This window comes from Arachis hypogaea, chromosome 15 (genome assembly GCF_003086295.3).
Source record: "Arachis hypogaea cultivar Tifrunner chromosome 15, arahy.Tifrunner.gnm2.J5K5, whole genome shotgun sequence".
NCBI classification, from domain to species: Eukaryota; Viridiplantae; Streptophyta; class Magnoliopsida; order Fabales; family Fabaceae; genus Arachis; species Arachis hypogaea.
Window position 1 is genome coordinate 852146 of NC_092050.1, and position 21072 is coordinate 873217.

At 29.0% G+C, this 21072-nt stretch overlaps 3 protein-coding genes across 4 annotated transcripts; all 3 read left to right on the forward strand.

Moving 5' to 3' along the window:
• Nucleotides 1-1752: 1752 nt before the first annotated feature.
• On the forward strand, nucleotides 1753-8613 carry LOC112747391 (probable sphingolipid transporter spinster homolog 2). 2 transcript variants are annotated; one of them, XM_025795377.3, is made up of 16 exons: nucleotides 1753-2115; nucleotides 2359-2490; nucleotides 2585-2686; nucleotides 2815-2919; nucleotides 3022-3097; nucleotides 3195-3269; nucleotides 3546-3648; nucleotides 3740-3790; nucleotides 4755-4800; nucleotides 5038-5129; nucleotides 5298-5374; nucleotides 5619-5732; nucleotides 6379-6498; nucleotides 6714-6842; nucleotides 7540-7618; nucleotides 7736-8613. In XM_025795377.3, the coding sequence occupies exons 1-16, from the start codon at nucleotides 2066-2068 to the stop codon at nucleotides 7903-7905; spliced, it is 1521 nt and encodes a 506-aa protein (XP_025651162.1). In that variant the 5' UTR covers nucleotides 1753-2065; the 3' UTR covers nucleotides 7906-8613. The 2 variants fall into 2 exon arrangements, with proteins under 2 accessions (XP_025651162.1, XP_025651163.1); XM_025795378.3 differs by having other exon boundaries at nucleotides 1917-2115; nucleotides 8172-8613.
• A 2086-nt stretch (nucleotides 8614-10699) lies between these two features.
• LOC112747392 (mitochondrial carnitine/acylcarnitine carrier-like protein) lies at nucleotides 10700-13616 on the forward strand. Its single transcript, XM_025795381.3, has 3 exons — nucleotides 10700-11240; nucleotides 12124-12515; nucleotides 12925-13616. The coding sequence occupies exons 2-3, from the start codon at nucleotides 12124-12126 to the stop codon at nucleotides 13424-13426; spliced, it is 894 nt and encodes a 297-aa protein (XP_025651166.1). The 5' UTR covers nucleotides 10700-11240; the 3' UTR covers nucleotides 13427-13616.
• A 2247-nt stretch (nucleotides 13617-15863) lies between these two features.
• LOC112746838 (uncharacterized) lies at nucleotides 15864-19072 on the forward strand. Its single transcript, XM_025794973.3, has 4 exons — nucleotides 15864-16168; nucleotides 16272-16439; nucleotides 17400-17594; nucleotides 18634-19072. The coding sequence occupies exons 1-4, from the start codon at nucleotides 16088-16090 to the stop codon at nucleotides 18793-18795; spliced, it is 606 nt and encodes a 201-aa protein (XP_025650758.1). The 5' UTR covers nucleotides 15864-16087; the 3' UTR covers nucleotides 18796-19072.
• Nucleotides 19073-21072: the final 2000 nt, after the last annotated feature.

Below are 21072 nucleotides of genomic sequence, written 5' to 3' on the forward strand. Positions count from 1 at the left end.
TAATATGCCAGTTAATTAACTTAATTCAGTCTTTTTTTATTCAATGTGTATAAAAAAATTAGTTAGAATAATAAGTTATCTATAGTTTAATAAAAATATTTTAATTTTAAGTTTTAGAAATAAAAAAATATTTTTTTATAAATTATATACAATGAATAGTATTTTAAGAATAAAAGTATTTCCTAACTCTTTCTAATTTTTATATCTCCGTATAATTAATAATATTTAACAAAACTTATTTAATATATATATATATATATATATATATATATATATATATATATATATATATTTGCCCCACTCCTAGAATTTTTTGGGTCCGTCGTTGCATGCATGTTCTTGTGTCTTGAATTTATATGTCTCCTTAATCTCTTGATGGGTATGTGATTTTTGTCCGATGATATTAGTGTTGGCGAAGTTGGTTCCTTATAATCAATGAATAATTTAAATTAGAAACAAAAATGATGTCTTGAATAAGTGATTTTTTTCTAGAATATTATCTGTTTTATTTATTGTAATGGGTGTTGAGGTTCAGTGTTTTTGGTTGGAATAAATGTCTTGATAACAGTGTATTGTTGACAATCTTTTTTGAGATTAAAATCATTTACTTTGACTTCAAATATAAATATAAGGTTGCACAAATTTTCAATTGGGATGGTGTTTCAATGTTATTATTTTTCTGGAGTGTCATTAGATTTGAAGCTGTACCCAACACTTTTTTTTAAATAGTACAAAAATTGTTGTGGCACTTTGATCTGAAATGAAATAAGTATTGGGTTGGTAACTAATAATTTGATAGATGAGATTATGAAAAGTATATAGGGTTACCTTGTTGTTGGATATTGTGGTATTTGATTACATGTGCCACAAATATAGTTGTCTCATTTTCATCTAATATAATCATTTCTAAACAAAGAAGCTCCTCTTCATTTGTGGTTGTTAATGTTTTTCATAGACGAATCACGCAAACTTTGATAAACCAATTGTTTGTTTTGTTTGGTAATGTTGTCCAAAGAATGATACTTCATTAAGTAAGTTTGAGATGTTATGTAGTTCGGAAATAAATTTTTTGTGCTAAATTTGATGTTATTTGAAGAAATAATGGTAAGAGACTTATATAAGTATGTCAAATAGTATGAAATTTAAATATTTATAACGTAAAATTTATTATAATTAATAATATTATTATGACATTTGTAATATGGATGTTTATTATATTTAATGAGTTATTTATAAAAATTAATTATTGGGGGTTATAAACTTATTGTATAGTTTGTTATATTTAATGAGTTATTTTTTTTGTATAGTTTTTTTTTTGCTAATTTGAAAATAATAGGTAATTTGACAAAAATTGAGTAGTTGATTCTAAAATTTTGCTAAATGATATTGCTGACATGACATTAGTAAGAGAAAAAACATGTTTTAAAAATAATATGAGTAAACTTATCTGTTTACTTTTATATATTAAGATTAGATAATATCATAAAACTTGCAAAGCAATATCAACTTGATCTCAAGATATATTTCCTTTATTTTTTTATTTTTTTTTTGTATAAGTGAGTATCACTTTTCATTATGATTTTTGGATCGATAAAAAATAATCTCTATTTTACTTACGCTTTATTGATAACACATTTTAATCTAAGTAGCTTTCAAAGAAAGGGAAAATATATATATGCCAACGGCTTAAAACTTGAAGTTTATTAGTATGATTATCATATTATATAAATAAAAAACAAATTAATTTCCCGAGAATAATTTTATCATAAAGTTGAGAAAAATGTAATAAGAGCAATAGTTTTTATTTAACATATATAAAACAAAGCTGTTTTCAAAATAAGAGCTGTTTGAATTTTTATATACATAAGTGATAAATAATTAAATATTATATTTAACAAATAAAACGGAAAAATGAGTATTTGTTTTTCTTTTTTTTTTAAATAAAAAACAAAAAGAGCTATTTTTGAAATATTGACCGATAGAAGGAAGAAGAAACTGAAACAGGGAGGCACTTGCGTATGTAAGTCGAAGAATTCATCATCCGAAGACTGAATGTGCAGAAAAAATGGCAAGTTCAGCTCAAGACCCCACTCCTACTTGGTTTACGCCCAAAAGGTTCTACCTTCACAAATCTTCTTTCCTATTTCTTTGGGTTTTATTTTTCCCCTCTGGAGAATTCTGTGTTTTTCTTTCGAAAATTGAGAAACAATTGTTACTCCAGAATTTCCGAGTTCCTAATTTTGTTGTAGTGGATGAATAATGCTATTGATGTGGGAGGCTGATGAGTTGACTTTTTGAATTGCTTAATTAATTGACTTGATTTAATTGAATTAAGAAGGTGTGTGTCGTGATTTTCAGGCTTTTGATGATATTCTGTGTAATTAATACGTTAAACTATGTGGATCGTGGAGCTATTGCTAGCAACGGTGTTAATGGAAACCTTGAGATTTGCGACGATTCTGGTATTTGCACTGCCGCTACTGGAATTCAGTAAGTTCCAATTTTGCTGTTTTTCTTCCCTAATTATTTTTGTTATTGTTAGCATCATCTTCTCGTGGTTGATGTAATTGTATTTTCATCTCAGGGGGGATTTTCACTTGAGCAATTTTCAAGATGGAGTTCTCTCATCTGCATTTATGGTTGGACTTCTAATTGCTTCTCCAATATTTGCTTCTCTTGCTAAAAGGTGATACTAACTCCGTGTTGTTGCTAAATTGAAGTAGCTTAGAGTAGGAAGAGTTAACTATATGAGACCGGGCCTGCATGATTCCCTTTCAATTGCATCGTTTTTTAATGCATTTTCATGTTTTGCAGTCACAATCCGTTTCGTCTTATTGGTGTTGGATTGTCAGTTTGGACGTTCGCCATAGCTGGATGTGGTAGTTCATTTGATTTTTGGTCTATTGCAATATGCCGAATGTGAGGGAATATGTTTTCAACTTGTCAAGGCCTTAATACTTTGCCATTTGCTAGTATTATGTATTGAGTCAAGAGTCAAGACTGATGCCATGGTTTTGGCAGGCTAGTTGGTGTAGGCGAAGCATCCTTCATAAGTCTTGCAGCACCTTTCATAGATGACAATGCTCCTGTTGAACAGGTTAGTCTTATCTCTTTCATTCCCATCAGAATTAGGTGAACTGAATGTCTCCACCAATGCAGAGTTGCAGCTTTACTTGTATTTTTATTTATGGCAGAAAACAGCATGGCTTGCTACCTTCTATATGTGCATACCAGCTGGGACAGCTTTGGGCTATGTTTATGGTGGACTTGTAAGATTAATACTCATAAAATCTAGCTTTTTAGATGGTTCTCTTATTGTTTCCTTAGTTTGCTGGTTTAAATAATCATTTTATTCGTCATGAACTGATGTTGTTTGAGTATTAGTATAGTTGCTTATGAGTTCATTTACTGTACATATATGGGCTTGTGTAATGCTAACTTAAAGAACTGTTCATTGGAAAATTTTCTACACACTTCGCATCCATTATTTTTTTGAATGTGTCATCTGCAAATGAGTCAGCTTCAAAAATTCAAATAATGTGTAGGTTGGAGGCCAGTTTAATTGGCGTATTGCATTTTGGGGTGAGGCAATTTTGATGCTTCCTTTTCCCATTTTGGGTTTTATAATGAAACCTTTGCAGTTGAAGGGTAACCATTTCTTCTGAATGACTTGTTTCTAGAAGTTAGTCAATTTTCTGCTCCTTCTAATCGTATCAGAATATTTGATTTGTCACCATAGGTTTCACTCCCATGGAATCCAAACTGATACCGACATCTAATGAATGTGGAGGTACTGTCAATTCTTGACAATTATGTTGGTAAAATTATTTTCTGCTGTAATCTTTGTTGTCTTTTAAAATTCCAAAGGATAAAATGAAATTTATTTTCTGATCTTCTCAACATCTCATTGATTCATCTGAAAATGGATTAATATATTTCTCATTTGGAGATTGCATTAGGAGCTTGTTTGGGTGCCATTAAGTTGTTAGAAAAATATATTTTTTCAATGGAAAAAGATATTTTCTTTTAGTGTTTGGCAAAATTCTAATGGTAAAAATAAAAATACTAGAATATAAAAAATATCTTTTTTTAGAAGCTACAATTTGCATCTTTTTTTAAAAGATCTTTTTTACTTAAAAAAAGAAGATGTTTTTAATATTATAAATAAACAAAAAAGTACTTTATATTCTCTTACCCAGTCCCAATCATAATTGTTAGATAAAAAGATATTTTTACATGAAATATCCAAACATAAAATTACTTTTACTTTTCTAAAAGATCTTTTAGGAAAATATTACTTAAAAAAATCTTTTCGTAGAAGCTCACCCAAACAAGTCCTAGGTGATGATCAATAAATTATTCTCACATTATTTTACAGGTGCCAATCTATACATGATATTTTGTCATTGGTTGAAAAAAAATTGTTGAATGTAGCCTCAAGTCAAAGTTATGTTATATGTGTGGATTTCAACTAAAAGCTATGATGTGATGATTCAGATAAAAGAAAATTGCATTATATTCTAACTAGTGTATTGCTTTTATAGGAATTATATTTTGAACATCTGAGCCTAAACCAATCCTGTTTTTGTGCTATGTGCTATTTTGCACGCTAGGCTATCACTCGAATGATGACTATAATACGTATCTTATTTTCATCTAGAAGCCTTTTCTTGGTTCTGGTGATAACATTCTTTGCCGTAAATTTATTTCCTTTTACTTATTTCGATGCTCAAAGTTAGAGGTTTTCCTTATAGATGGTGAGATGCTTGCTGGAGATCAAGGCTTTATCAGAGGATCCAAGTGAGTTAAAACTGAAAATCTAATAAATTTAGAAGATGAAATTTATTAATATAGTGGATAATATTAACTTTAAGGAAATTTTCTGTAAAATTTTTATGTTATAGTTTTATTTTACACTCACTGTGTGTAACTCATAAAAAGTTATTGCAAGTTTGAGACAACAATGACGATTATGTTGCAGATAGACCAGCTAAAATATTATATTTCACCTTTATGATTGATATTTACGTTTCTCAGGTCACCATCCATACTGAGGAATCACATCACCAGGTTCTCAAAAGATATGTTGGAGCTTTTGCGTGACCAAGTGTATGTCATAAATGTTCTAGGTATTTATTTTTTTACTAACTGGGAGATAATTAATTTTCTTCATGAAAGTTTTATTGACAATATTGCCTGAGGAATCAAAACAGATTTTCAATTGAGGATTTGATAATTGAATTGTCAATCCAGAACAATTGCAAATATTCTGACTTAAAGAGTTTAATCATTGCTAGGTTATATATCATACAATTTTGTTATTGGGGCCTACTCGTATTGGGGACCGAAGGCAGGATACAGCATTTACCATATGGTATGATAATGCGCTTAAATATCATTTGCTTCATATCAAATATTAGGAGTATTCATTACAAAAAGAGCTTAGTCAAAGCGGTTCTATTGAAGACTTGGTCATTGATAGAGCCGAGTTGGATTCTGATTATATGAAATCAACCTCTTCTAGTAGGTTAAAGCTTGATTGTGTAGTTGTGCATTTATTAATATTTATAGAAATTTTTGCTTCTTTGACAATTTTGTTATTTATTATTTTTGGACAGAGTAATGCTGACTTGTTGTTTGGAGGTATTACAATTGTTTGTGGGATTTGTGGTACGTTAGCTGGAGGCTTGATTCTTGATAAAATGACTTCAACAATCTCCAATGCCTTCAAGGTAGGCTAGTTAATTTCCATTTATATATAATATCAGTTATCAAATGAGTAAAAGGGATCATGCACTATTCTTTTACTACTATTTTGTTACCGGCAAATCCATGCTAGTTATAATGCTCAAGGACTGAGTTTTTATGGTGGGAAAAAATACGTTTATATAATTAGTCTAACATGTTGATGCCTATTGATTACTGGCCCACTAACTAAAATGCACAGGGAACACTTTTGCCTTTCAGTGATAAATGACTTCATGAATTCATGTCAATGATTCTAGGCCTTTAGCATTTTCAAAGTTGTACAGGAATAGTTGAAACCTGCTTTTGATGAGCATAATCACATGTAATAATAACCATCACCCCTCCCCTCCAACCTAAAAAAGAAAGTTCTCCCAAAGAAAAGGAGGACAAATATTTAAAACTAAAACTGGAACCGAGATGACTAATAATTTTGTTATATTATTGTATTTCTGTGGCCTTAATTCTATTTTGTATGACTGGTTACGTTCATATCACTGAAGTTCTAGAATTATTTTTCCCTTAAAGTTCCTTTATCTCAAATTTTACATCTTTCATTTGGAAGTTCTACTCTTCATGATCTTTTATCATATTTTGTTTCTTTTCTTCTTTGGTTCCCTTTCTTCATGGCAGCTTCTTTCTGGAGCAACATTTTTAGGTGCCATCTTCTGCTTGATTGCATTCTGTTTCAGGAGCTTATCTGGTTTCATAGTACTCTTCTCTATTGGTGAACTGCTGATTTTTGCCACACAGGTAACTTTATGAGCCACTTGAAGGGTTTTTCTTTTTCTTTTGGGTCAACCTACTACTTGCATAATAATTGCAATCAATTACTTTATATTGGACTGGCTGTTCTAGATTCAGATGGTTGGTATTTCATCTTCTTGCATGCTACTGCATGTTCATAAGAACCTGATAATGATATATAACATAAAACTCTAGTCTTAAATTTGTGTCTCCTTTTGTAGGCTCCTGTAAATTATGTCTCTCTTCATTGTGTAAAACCAAATTTGAGGGCGCTGTCTATGGCAATATCTACAGTTTCAATCCATATCTTTGGTGATGTGCCTTCCTCACCACTTGTTGGCATCCTGCAGGTTACACCTCATTTTTCCTGATATTGTGTGTGTTTTGGTTACTTTCATTATTGGATATATATCAGTCATTGGATTCTGCATTTTACACGGCTTTTCCTAATATTTTGATTATTTTTATAACTGGATATTATCAGCCAACATAAGACACAGATTTGTACTAGAAGTAAAGTGCTTAATTGATTTTCACCTTATCCATGTTTGTTGGATTTCATTTGCAGCTTCTAAACCATGTTTTAGTAGTTTTGACCAAACCATGATATGTAGTTGCTCAAACAAAAAAAACCCATCATATGATTAGCCAGTTGGTTTGATCTATAGTGGACGTTTCAAAACTTAATTTTATCCCTTCTCTTTTAGTTATTATATCTATCTCCAGAAAATTGTTAAAATAAATGTCAAACCTGGTTTTATTTGTTATAAACTGCTCTCTTTCTCATCTCTCCCTTTGATGTAAAGGGGTTTCACATCTTAGTTTGTTTAGGCAACTTTCAACATCCCTCTTGAATTAACATATATGGAAAAGAAGTTGACAAAACTAGTAACAAGAACTGTGCTGCCTTATGTTTTACATTTTGATGCAGTCATACTCATGATTTACTGACCTGCTTTACATTGTTAGCTGTTCCAGCCTTTTGCCTGTATTTGTTCCTGTTTTAACATTTGTTTTTATTCTAAGCAAAGCAGTTTTCCTGCACAGGATCATATTAATGACTGGAGGAAAACAGCACTTTGTTTAACATCCATTTTCTTTCTTGCTGCTATAATATGGTTCATAGGTAAGTGGCATACCACCATGCAGCTTTGGTATTATATTAGCTGTTCTTAATTTTTAAACCAGATATGCATTAGAATTAATTGTTTTTTAAGAATGTGCCTGTAAACTGAAATTTCAGAACACGTACTGAAGAAATTGCTGGATGTTGCGCATGGGTTTCAAATGCTAATAGATTTTTATTTGACAGTTAATATTTTACACTTCAAAAGTAGTCCCATACTCGTCTATAAGACTGCAACTACATTGACTAGCCCTTTAAGTCACGTTTTGCCATTTGGGGAACCATAAATCATTAAAGAAAAGAAGTTACCAAATTCCAGTTACTCTTTGTTACTTGACCTGAGGTGTTAAATCTGTGCTACAAACTTGATGTGCATGTTATTGCTATAGAGATCAAAGGTGCAAGTTGTTCTGGTTATTGTTAACCACACCACCGTACTAATTCCACCAAATAATAATATATCCATTGACATCATCATGGATACTACTACTAATTGCTTGAAGAATGTTCTAAATATTTGCTTGACTATGGTTAATGGTAATCAATGCTATAGGAATCTTTTTGAGAAGCGTTGATCTTTTCAACGAACCTGATGATGATCAATCTTCAATAAGAAGAGAGCAAAGGAGGCCATTGCTTGAAGACACTTCATATGAAGCCTAGTTTCTGATCCATTTTATAGTGTTAGTAATACCGTGCTGAAACAAGTTGCATATCCCATATATGTGTATTATCTTGGAACATCCACATTGTTCCTTGAAGAGGGAAAAATCGGTGGCATCCACGTTTGATACTCTGTTGCTGAAGAGCAGGGTGCTGATGGCTTCACCTTTGTATCAAATCAGGTTGAATGGAGTTACTAGATCAAGTCACCCTGTTCAAATGTTTTTCCATGTAAATTACTGTGCAAATGTGCAACTATTATAATTGTAAGATGTTCGAATGTAAAGATGTGATAACTCAGCAATTTAATCCAATCGTGTTTTCTTTTTTCCCCTCTTTTTGCCGACAAAGGTAAATTGTGAGAGTTGCTTTTAATCATTTACTGAAATAGCAAAGATGTTCCTAAGAATACAAAGTACAAGGATGACCCGATAGGCCAATACTTTACAAAGCAGATGCATTAATCATTTTCCGACAGAGGATAAATTTGGTGTTTAAAATCCGGTAAAAACTCAGGTGAAGTGGACTTCACGTGAAGTTGATATATGAGAGACGTTAGATGAAAATTTAGCCAAATCAATCAAATCATCTAACGATTCTCAGGTATCAATTTTACGTGAAATCGACTGCACCTGAGTTTTCACCTTAAAATTCGGTGTTGTAATCAATTTGTTTAAAACAGAGCAATATTACGAGCCTTCCACACGCTCCAAAAGATAAATGCAACTTTGATTGTCATGTTATTGTTATTTCATTTCTTAGGTTTTGAATAAATAAGTAAATTACATAATTAAACTCATTTTTTGTTAGATCGTTAATGAAAATAGATTGAACTATTGGAATGGTAATACTAACCATATCTGCGGGTATTCAATCCAACTTAATTTATTTGGATAGGATTGACGATCTAACCCATTTAAAAGCAAGCATGTTGATATGCGGATAGGGTCGGATGCAGATTTAAATCTAATTCTATTCAACTAACTCATATTCCTGACATATTTTAATATAGAGTTAAAAATTATTATACATATATTAAAGTTGATGGAGATTGAATTTATATTTTCTCTTTTTTATTATGATTTTATATATTGATATTGATTTATTTAAAGTTATATATTCATGATAATATACAATTTTCTCTTAAAAAAATAATGAATATAAGATTTTGAATTCGACTCCTCACAACAACCATTTTAAAATTATTCCAACTCGTTTGACCCTAGATTGACCGTAAGTTTTAACATGTTTAATACACTCTTAAAATAAATACATAAAAATATAAAAATTATTCTTTGTGTCCTTAACAAGTGTCCTAATAATATATATTAGCTAATAAAATGTGTGACAATTCTACTCTCAAAATACCTTTTAATCAAGGGCGTTTAAGGTTTAGTCCAGCCTGTATTTTATTGAGTTTAAATTTATTATTTTTATCTGATATTTTTTTAGGTTGGCGAGTTATACTTTGGGTCTCGGTTAATTTGAAGTTTTTTTATAATATATTTTAGAACAAAATTAGTAATGTCATATTATATTTTTAATATTTTAATTAATATTTTTTATATTATATAATAAATAAAATAATTTATTTTGATATAAATATGATATAATATTTTTTAAATTTTATTTTTAAAAATAAATTTTTATTATTTTAGTATATACTAATTTTATATTAAATTCACTCTTATTTAATCCGGTATTTCAAATCGCTTTTGAGTTGGGTCAAAATAAATTCCAATAACTTTTTAAAACTGAATCCAAATATGATTAAATTCGCCTAATTTCAAAAAGTCTGTAAATTCCAAAATAAAGTTTTAGATATTAAGTTAAAGTTTATTTATTTAGATTTTTTTTATATACAATAAATGCTTATTAAAATTTAAAAATCTTCTTTTACAATACAGATTTTTATATTTAATACAAGTACCTTCTTCATTTTCTATAAAAATTCCCATCATCAAATTATACCAAATATTATATTTTTAAGGATCAATTTATGATTCTTTCAAAATTTAAATTGAGATAATTAAAAATTTACTAAGATTTGTTTGGATGGACTTTTAAGAAAAAAAATTTTTTGATTTATCTTTTTTTAGAAGATCTTACGTAAAAATAAAAGTAATTTTATCTTTGAATATTTCATACAAAAAGATCTTTTTATTTATCAATTATGTTTGGGTTAATAATATAAAAATACTTTTTTGTTTATTTATTACATAAAAAATATTCTTTTTTTAAAAGAAGATCTTTCAAAAAATATATAAATTATAATTTTTTTTAAAAAAAATATTTTTTATTTTTCTAGTATTTTTATTTTTACTATTAAAAATTTGACAAATACATTAAAAAATAATAAAAAAAATTTTTAAAAAAAATTATTTTTTATTAAAATAATAGCGTCCAAACAAACACTAACATAACATGACATGTCCCGCACGTATGTTTGGGTGATGTGCTGCTAAAGCATCCAACAACCTCAACCTCAACCTCAACCTCAACCTCAACCTTTGGTTGGTCACAGTCGCACTCGCACACTTCCACTTTACTATAAGATATAAATTAAACTTTCTCATTCGCTTAAACACTCAGAGGGAGAGAGTGGGCTTCTGACAAATCATCTGTCGTCATCTCCAATTCTGTATCTTTTTTCGATCTCAGCCACGTCTCTCCTTTCATTGTTTCTGTTAAAAAACCTTTTTTTATTTCTTTCTCTTTATCACTTCATCGGTTCTTTATTATTATTGTTATTATTAACATATTGGATTCAACTTCAGATACCCAATATCCCAGATTCATCTAAAGCCCCTTCCTTTATAGACCCTTTCAATCAAAAAGCAACTGGGGCACGCATCATTCTTATTCCTGCTTTGACTGTTGATTTTATCTGACACAAAGAAACTGTTGGATTTTATTCCATTCTGCTTCTTCTGATTCTTCGGCTGCCAGCTAAACTACTGTACGATTCTAGCTTTCTTAAAAAGTTCCCTTTTTTTTTCTCACTGTAAAAGGGGTTGTCACTTGATTGTTATGATGATCAGATTCCCTTGCTTATTTTAGTTTCTAATTTTGATTGTAAAATATAGTGTTTGATTTTTGTTTGTTTGTAGTCTAATTCAGCTAGATCATCCCTAATTTGCTTTTGCCATCAATTGTTTACTTCAAATCTGATTGAAATTGTTGTTATAGTGAAGGATTTGACTCGTGTCTATGAATTCATGGATGCCAGTTTGTTGAATGATCTAAAAACTTCAACTATTAGATTGGAGAATTGATACTTCCTCACCACTCATTCTGAAGTATAAATAAGGGTTTTTTTTCAACGAATCTTTATCACTTCAAGAGTCTTTATATTTCAAATCTTAATATTTTAAGATGTTTGTGTTTTAATTGTGATAACAATATTTTGATATCAATGTCAACATGTGCTAATACCTTATACATCCAGTGAGTTGACGCTCAAAAACATTGAATTGAGTTTATGCATTCCCCTTGGAATTTCTGGTGCATTGTTATATAGAAGGGAGTTGGAAGGAAAGAATGGCACTGGATGTATCTGATTAAGCAATGGTCCAACTATATGCGGCATTTTCCATGACCTTCAAATCTTCTTACTTTACCAAGCAATGTCATTATCTGAATAGAAAGTTTAGAAGCATACAAATTTATGATTCAAAGAAAAAGGCATTGTATCTTTGAAACAACAATCTAGTTTTTCTGCTTCATAGATAAAGATTAAAGCAATGAATGTACATTTATTGTAATAGTAGTTTTACTGCACATCTTAAAATCAGTTTGTCTTAACCCTCTATTCTTCTTTTGCTTGAATTTCGATTTTTCAGATGGGAGACGTGGCTAAGGACCTAACAGCAGGAACTATTGGAGGGGCAGCACAGTTGATATGTGGCCACCCCTTTGACACTATCAAGGTCAAGCTCCAAAGCCAGCCTACACCACTCCCTGGCCAGGTTCCCAAGTATGCTGGTGCAATTGATGCTGTGAAGCAGACAATAGCAGCCGAAGGACCAAGGGGTTTATACAAAGGTATGGGAGCCCCACTTGCTACTGTAGCTGCCTTCAACGCTGTCCTGTTTTCAGTAAGGGGACAACTGGAGGCATTATTGAGGTCCGAACCTGGTGCTCCTCTCACAGTAAACCAGCAGATTGTTTGTGGCGCCGGAGCCGGAGTTGCGGTTTCTGTTCTAGCTTGCCCCACTGAATTGGTCAAATGCAGGTAAGAGGACACTCACTGTTTAATCGTGTCATGGTTAATCTTCTTGTTTGTGTTTACCTCTTTTTTTTTCTTACTCTTGACTTCAATACTTATAATTTTTTGACCATTTTTTCTACCTGCTTCTATTGTAAAATTTTCCAAGGATTTACCTTCATGCAAATATCAGTTTTTCCAAGCAAGAACTGAATGTAATTGTTCAAAGGTTGTGTGAATTTATGCATGATGTTTTCCCACTTTTTTGGCTGTGAAATTCAGGAAGTGTCAACTTTTAAGAGCTCAGTTTTAGGAAGTGTCAACTTTTAAGATACTCATAATATAATGACATGAAAATCATGACATTTTATAGCACACACGCAAAGTACGTGGTTACCTTGTAACTCACTATGCTTTGTTTCATTGCCACGATCAGATTGCAAGCACAAAGTGCTCTTGCTGGTTCTGGAGTTGCTACTCTGGCCGTGAAATATGGAGGACCTATGGATGTGGCCAGACAAGTTCTTCGGTCAGAAGGAGGTGTAAAAGGTCTTTTCAAGGGCTTGGTTCCTACAATGGCGCGTGAAATACCTGGAAATGCTGCAATGTTTGGAGTATATGAAGCAACTAAGCAATTACTCGCAGGAGGACGTGATACCTCTGGACTAGGTAGAGGTTCTCTGGTGGTTGCTGGAGGCTTGGCTGGAGCTTCCTTCTGGTTCATGGTATACCCAACCGACGTTGTTAAGAGTGTGATTCAAGTAGATGATTACAAAAATCCAAAGTTTTCTGGTACAATTGATGCTTTCAGAAAGATTCGCTCCACCGAAGGAGTCAAAGGACTGTATAAGGGTTTTGGTCCGGCGATGGCCCGAAGTGTTCCTGCAAATGCAGCTTGTTTCTTGGCATATGAGATGACACGATCAGCTCTAGGATGATTAGTTCATACAGCAGACTTGATTGGGGGTAACATTGATTCGCATTTTTCTTTTCTTTACTTATTTTCTTAGTTTTACTTTATTCCCAAAACATTTATTTCAGGCATTGCAAGATGGCCATAAAGTTTTATCTTTCTGTTATTGCTTCAAGTTTCAGCAGTAGTAATTCATACAACCTTTCCTTTTAGAATTTTGGTTTCTTCCCTCATGCTTGTTCTATTACTTATGGAAATTGTATATGTTTGGGAAACTATGTCAATTTACACAAAATGCAGCATTAAATGGGATATGAACCCGTCTTGGATCGGATCCATATCCCATCTAATGGTGGATGGGATATGAGTTGACACAATGTTTCAAGCGCCGCGCCGCGCCTAAGTTTGGATACTATCTCGGAGATAGAAATACAGAGACACAATTTTCCATCTGTCTCTTGCTTTTCATGTTTTTGTCCTAGAGACAGAATCCAAACGTGATGTATGTATAGAATGGAATCATTATGACTGCAAGAATCATATTTCACCTATCCTAACTAAGAGAACTTAGCTTGAACTTTTTCAAAAGACAAGATTCTGAATTCTCAAGTTAATGACCATAATTCATGTCCATCAAAATTGTTGGCGTGCATTCGGTTGTAGATTCCATCATGCAGTTTAGTCCTTGTTTTTTGGTATAAATGTTAGAAATTGTGGCAAGAAAAATTTGTACAACTGATCTTAGATTCTTGGATATATGCCATTACCATATATAAAGGTTGATGCCTTCATTTTTCCAACTTCCATTATTTCAGAAAATTGAGATAATATGCCTCAAATTTGGTGCAAAACAGATATTCAAAATAGTGAAATGACCCTTTTCTAAATGTAAAACAATCCTATTGTATTCCATAGAAAGTGGTCAGTATATGCTGATGGAATAACCTATCTAACCATGGATTAAATCATTAGAATAAGAGTGAATCCCCATCTGACCCTGATAATTATCTCGAAAGGATAACGAGGTCCTTAAGAAATAAAACATTCAACTCGGCCCTTGATATTTTTTTAGTACTGATTAATCCCTGTGTAAAAAAACATTAACTTTTTTCTAATCCGTCCCATAAAAGTAAAACTCAGGAGTCGTGTTGGTATTTTTTTGTCAAGTGCCTCATTGTCTTTTGAAGTAATTGTTAGAGACTATTTTGGGTTTTTCTCTTTTCTCCTAGGAGAACCACTTTCTCTGAAAACATGACAAATTCTAAAAGAGCAATACTTCGAGGTTAGTAAAATTTATTATTTTTGACTAATAATTAACTAGTAATATTTAAAAGTATTGACTAAAAATATATTATTGAGCTACTAAACTAAAGATTTTGGACTATTAGCTAATATAAATTAAAATTGTTGGTCCTCTAGCTTTTCTGATTTTAAAATAAGCCCCGTCTTTAAAATAAACATAACAATTGTATTAAAATATAACCAATAAAAGTAAAACCAAGGGCAAAAATCACCTTAAACCATTTATCCTTTTAACCTTCTAAGTGTGTGTTTGAATTACCGTTTATATTGGGGAGTTTGTATAAGATTGATTTTACAAATTTGATTTTGATGAAAAGTAAATTTGTGTGAAAGTGATTTATATTTGATAATTTTTATATCAAAATGGATTATAGTAGAGTAAATATTGTTTGGATTACACTGTTCAAAATTACTTTTAAATAAAAAATTACTCAAATAAACATCAACTTAAATAAATTTTTTATATTATCCTATCATTTTAATTTTTTTTTGTGACTTCCTATCATTTTAATTTAACTATTTAAATAGATCTTATTAATTAATTTTATAATAAAATTAATATTTACTTACTAAAATAAAAATAACATATAAAAATTGACAAAAAATATTTTTATATCAAAAGCAAAAATAATATATAAAAAATATATCAAAATATACTTTATTAAATTATATTACTTATAATTTTTTTAGTATTCTCAGTACTCTTTTATTTAATACTATTTTAAACTATAAATTTTAATTATTTATGATTTTATTATTAGTTATAATTAATTTTTTATTTATTTTATTCTTTTAATGGGATCAATAATTTATATTATAACAAAATTATAATAATAAATTAATATACAAGAATTACATTAAAAAATTTTAACAGAGCCAAACAAAAATTAAATTTTTTTAATACAAAACCAAAAATAAAAATTTTATAAAAAAATATAATTATATATTTAAAATATTTGAGTATTAAAGAGACTACAAACAAAAAAATAAAAGTTAGAATTGATAAGAAAAAAATAAATTTAATTCTATCGTAAATTTCTAAACACAGAAACTACAATTTCTAATTTTGTATAAACGTAAAAGAGAAAGCATTAAATACACTTAAACTTATTTCTCTTCTTTCTAACACTAAACCTAGGAGTAAAGAAAAGAAAAATATGTGACTGCCACGTACCATAACAAACTAGCGTTTGACTAGTGAGGGTTACTCAAAATCTCGCTCCAAAAAGCGAGGGAATGAGTAACTGTCAAAAAAATCTGTTGATTTTCTTGACTTCTTTGTTGAGTGCTGAAACAAATGAACAACTACTACTTCTTCTATAACATATATAGAATTGTATACATAGCATTTCACCAACACAAAAACCATCCTAAACCTTGAAAAATGGAAGACACAAAGACAAAACTACCGTCACATGAATCCACTATCCCGCTCATTGCTAGGTTGGATCATCTTGAATTCATTGTGAGAACCTCCCTTTTTTCATCATTATATATATTATATTCTATATTATATATCCAATTTTGTCTTTTAATTTGTTTGTAACGTTTTTGTGGTTGGTCTGTAGATGAAATATTTGGAAAGAAAGCAAAGAAGTGGAAACAATAATAACAATAATAGTAATGTTAATCTTAGTGCTGAGAAACAATATGGGGAATTGGTGGCCAAGAAAGAGGCATTTTTCAAAGGAACATTGCTGGATAGGGTGGCCTCTCTTGAACACAGACTTTATCAGGTGAAATTATATATTATTATTATTAAATATATATTAAATTCATGCATTCAACGGAGACTTAATTACATGATGATTAATCATTGTGTTTCATTATGATTTAATTGACATTGTTTATTTTAACTTGAAAGCAAATCTTTTTACATAATTACACACCTGACTTCAACTACTTATATTGATTAATAAAATCACTGGCCAACAAACTGATTATTAGTTATTTTGAGAGAATAAATCCAAGTAGTTCATGAAAGCTTTGCTTAAATTACTGAGATATATGTTTCTTCAATTTTTGTGTCATCATGTTCACTCATCATTCTTAGATTTTGTTGTAACCCCTTATTTCAATACTCCGACTTCTTGTTTTTAAATTTTTTATAGGTTTAACTAACATGTGTTCTAAGAACATAAAATAAGTGTGAAAGTTTAAATATTTTTATTTATAAATGCAAAATAAATACATTAAGAATTTAAATTTTTTATATTTTTAATAAAAAAACTTTATTTGTAAACTTAATAATATAGATAAATATTTTTTTTATTATATTAGATATCTAATTAACATTCATTATAGAAGTATAAATAATATCATTCAATTACTGAGAAACTATTATTGAAAAAAATTAATGATATATAAGCTAATTATATAAAAGTTCCAATAATAAGATGAGATTTATTTATTTCAGTAACTCAATTTAGAGTTCAATTATTAGGAAGCTAATAAGTTAGTTTTTTATTCAGTCAATCACTTAATTTTTTAAAATTATTTTTATATTAAATTCTAAATTTTAAGTTTTAAACACTATACCTTAAATTTTAAATTTTAAATTCTAAAAAAATTAAAAAAATATTTTATAATAAAAAATTAATTAATATTGACTAATTAAAATTTTATTTCTTATAGTTATTCTTTAAATTAATTTAAGAATATGTGTTTTGAACTTTTTTTTCCTTCTTCTTTTCCAGCTTTGCATGGAAATGGATTCAAGTGGCAGCTCTTATCCTTTGTCCATAAATTCAACACAAGATTCTGGAGAATCTTCTTCAAGCCAGGAATCCAAAGGAGAAATATGTTACTCATTTCCAACCTTCAACAATCTCCCAAATCATGGACACAAAGCCATGCTTCATAACCACACTAGGACACTTCTTGAATTGCAGGTTAGAAAAATAAACAAAATAAAATATTCAAATGATTATTTAAATTGTAATTGTTTCTATTATTGGATCCCTTGATCTTAGCTTTTGTCCTTTTATGAAAATAAAATACTCATAAGGTAACCTAAATTAGAAAGTTAGCAAAATGTCTCTTTCAGGCTCAACAAGATAATACCCAATTTCACACATCATTAGTCAATTAAATAATCACTATTTTTTTTTCTCAATTGAATTTAAACTATAGCTAGTTCTAGAAAGATTCAGAACACTCTCGAAACCAATAAAATATTGTTTTTCAAAAAAATCCAATTCAAGTTGGAATAGAATAATAACTCTATGTTCTCTAAAAACCTATGATGCAAAGACACATGGGATACGACACGACACGAAACACACAACATATAAATTTTAAAATTTTATAACATACAGAGATACATATATATATATAATATAAAATATATTTTGAATAAATCATAATAATATTTTGATATTTTATTGATATTAAAATATAAATTAATTTTAATTATTTTTAAAGTCTTATTTTAATTATATAAAATATTTAAAATATGTTTTGCTTTAATAAATAATCATATATACTATTTTTTTTGTATTCATGTGTGTTCGACAAAATTTTTTTATTTTTTATTAAAACACAGTTAGACACAGCAGTCAACAAACACGTGTTGTACAAGTATTAATGAGTATCATATCCAAAATATATCTAACGTGTGAATACCGCAATTAAGCAAACTAGCAAAGTGTCTATACTTCATAGTTAAAAACCATAAGTAGCTTGGAAAATTCACAAGAAAGATAGGTCAAAAGTCCACTGTCCACGTACAATGAACCTTTTTGCCAAAAGCATGTATTCACATACAAATACTAGAAACTTAGAAATTAAAGTAGAAACATATCATAGGCATCATGATTCACCAAGTGAGCCTCTAGTCCCTTTATCAATTTTGTTGTTTGCATGTTTATAAATTATGAATTAACCAGTCAAGATTATTGTTTATTGACAACATATGATTGGTGCATGCAGGAACAACGTGAGGGCATTAAGAATCCAATGAAAAATTCAAGCAAGCAGCAGGTGGTGAAAAATAGTAAAGCCAAGAAGAAGGAAAAGAAAGGCACTGTGTCTGTGGCAAAGAAACGGAATCCACCAATTAGTTGGCCACATTTAAAGCTATTAGGCTGCTAATGCTCCCAAAATCATTGTTTAATTCTATAATTAACGGGAACAAGTACCTTATTATTATATTCTAGAAACAACAAGAATCATTAGGAATGGTCAGTTGACTACTTAATTAAAATATACTTAATTAACTGGTCCCCTCATTAATTTTGTGCTATTACCAATTCCCGTTAATTCTCCCCACAACTTTTATTTACCTGTTTGTTGTTATTATTAGACACATTTTGTTCGTAGTATTACTATTACATACTATTATATATATTTCATGCATGGTACATTATTATTATATTTTTATTGTTGTGTTTTTGAAAATTTGTGGTCCATTCCTCTATGATAATAAAATAAATGTGAGCTTAGATTTGAGACTAGATTCAACTATTTGTAAATTTCTATTGATACAATATTGCTTAGAGGGCTTGGGAAATGAACCCTAACTGTTTTTTAGGGTCAGAAAGCCATGTGAAATCAATAATATTATGCACCCACATCACACTCCAGATTCAGGCAACCCAATATTTTTTTCTTAGAAAAATGATTTATTATTTAAGTTGTGAATTATTGGAAGAAGAATGCCATCGATCGCATCATTTGGACGAACAACTGTTTTATATTATTGTTTAATTTGTCCTATCTATATATACTACATACATGCAAGCAACGGTGCATACTATAATTTTCATATTAGTAATACGGAAATATTAAAGATCGATATTAGTTATATTTTGGTTAATATTATATTTTTTATATATGTAATTTTCATAACAATTAATATGACTTAAATATATTACTTATAATAATACCTAACTTTTTTATTTTTTATTTTTGAATTAAGAACAGTGCTTAACTTTGACTTAATATAAAACAATGGAAAAATAAAATAGCTACGACGGTTGTATACTTTGTATTATTGCATGCTTGGATTCATTCAGATGAATTTTCTATCCTTTCTTTGTTATCTTTCCTTTTGTTACCTAATTAAAATTAGTCATATTTAATATTATAATAAGTAATTTTGAAAGATCAGTGTTATTTATATCATTAAAAACAGACATCCTTAACACACATTATAGAGAAAAAATGAGGGGGTTGGGAGAGAACGAACAAAATACGAAGATATATTTATTGAAAAAGTTTTATCTGTTGTTCGATTTAAAATGATAAAATATATATTATTTAAAAAAAAACACAGATCGACAGACCATTCGATTAAGATAATGGATAAGATAAAAGGTAAATAGAAAATAAATGATAAATTTTTTTTTAAAATATCATATATATGAGTTGGTCAAATTAAAAGAAATTTATACATAAATAATTTTATTGTATATAAAATACATGTGTTTTGTTGATTTTTAGTAAATTGATAGTAGTTCGATTCTAATAGTTTGAGAGCGAAACCTATTCTTTTTTGCAGGTATCAGTTTTTCTAAAAAGTGCATTAAAGTATCTTCTATGAGATTAATTTTGAGAATTAAAAAAAATCGAACTCTGTAAATTAAAAAAGAATAAAGAAGAAACAGAATTTTCAAAAGGGAAATTGTGCATTAAAACTTAAAAAAAAAAGCAATCAAACGCAAAAGGATAAATTGCATAATGAAAATAAGGAACACTTGAAAAGTAAAATTTACTTGAAATGTTAAATTTTACAGAAAAGTAAATTGAAAAGATGAAAAGGGTGGAAGAAACCCTACAGAAAAATTAGACCATCTCCAGTAGAGAACTCATCTCAGTCTCTATTTATGGCCCACTTGTCATAAAAAGTGACTCCACATCAGATTTTGCATCATAACCAATAAATAGGAACTCAATGAATCTCTCTCTTCTCCATTAGAAGGAACTAACTTTAATCCCTATTGTGGTCTCACCTAATTAATTAATTAAGTAATTAAAATTAATATAATAATTATTATTTTTTAATAATATTATTTAAATTTATAAATTCAAAATAATTCAATATTATAAAATATTAAAATAAATAACTTAAATTTGATTAGTATTTTAAATTTTATAAATAAAAATAAATAATTCAACTAAAAATTATTTTATAATATATAAAAATTAAATTTATTTTTTATGTAAAATAAATTTAATTAATTATGATTTAATATAACAATATAAATAATATTTGATATTGATTTAACATAATTATTTATATTAATTATAATTTAATATAACTAATTATTAAATAATTAATATAAATAATTAATTAAATAGATATATAAGTATTTAATATATATTTAATATATTTTTTATTTTTTTTATTAACTTACCACATGGCATGAT

Bases quoted from the DNA above. Each gene is read 5' to 3' on its own strand.
- LOC112747391 (XM_025795377.3), top strand. From the start codon at position 2,066: ATGGCAAGTTCAGCTCAAGACCCCACTCCTACTTGGTTTACGCCCAAA. The intron at 3,270-3,545 runs GTAAGATTAATA...AATAATGTGTAG, and splicing joins GCTATGTTTATGGTGGACTT to GTTGGAGGCCAGTTTAATTG. The intron at 6,499-6,713 runs GTAACTTTATGA...CTCCTTTTGTAG, and splicing joins TGCTGATTTTTGCCACACAG to GCTCCTGTAAATTATGTCTC.
- LOC112747392 (XM_025795381.3), top strand. From the start codon at position 12,124: ATGGGAGACGTGGCTAAGGACCTAACAGCAGGAACTATTGGAGGGGCA. The intron at 12,516-12,924 runs GTAAGAGGACAC...TGCCACGATCAG, and splicing joins ACTGAATTGGTCAAATGCAG to ATTGCAAGCACAAAGTGCTC.
- LOC112746838 (XM_025794973.3), top strand. From the start codon at position 16,088: ATGGAAGACACAAAGACAAAACTACCGTCACATGAATCCACTATCCCG. The intron at 16,440-17,399 runs GTGAAATTATAT...CTTCTTTTCCAG, and splicing joins TTGAACACAGACTTTATCAG to CTTTGCATGGAAATGGATTC. The intron at 17,595-18,633 runs GTTAGAAAAATA...TGGTGCATGCAG, and splicing joins GGACACTTCTTGAATTGCAG to GAACAACGTGAGGGCATTAA.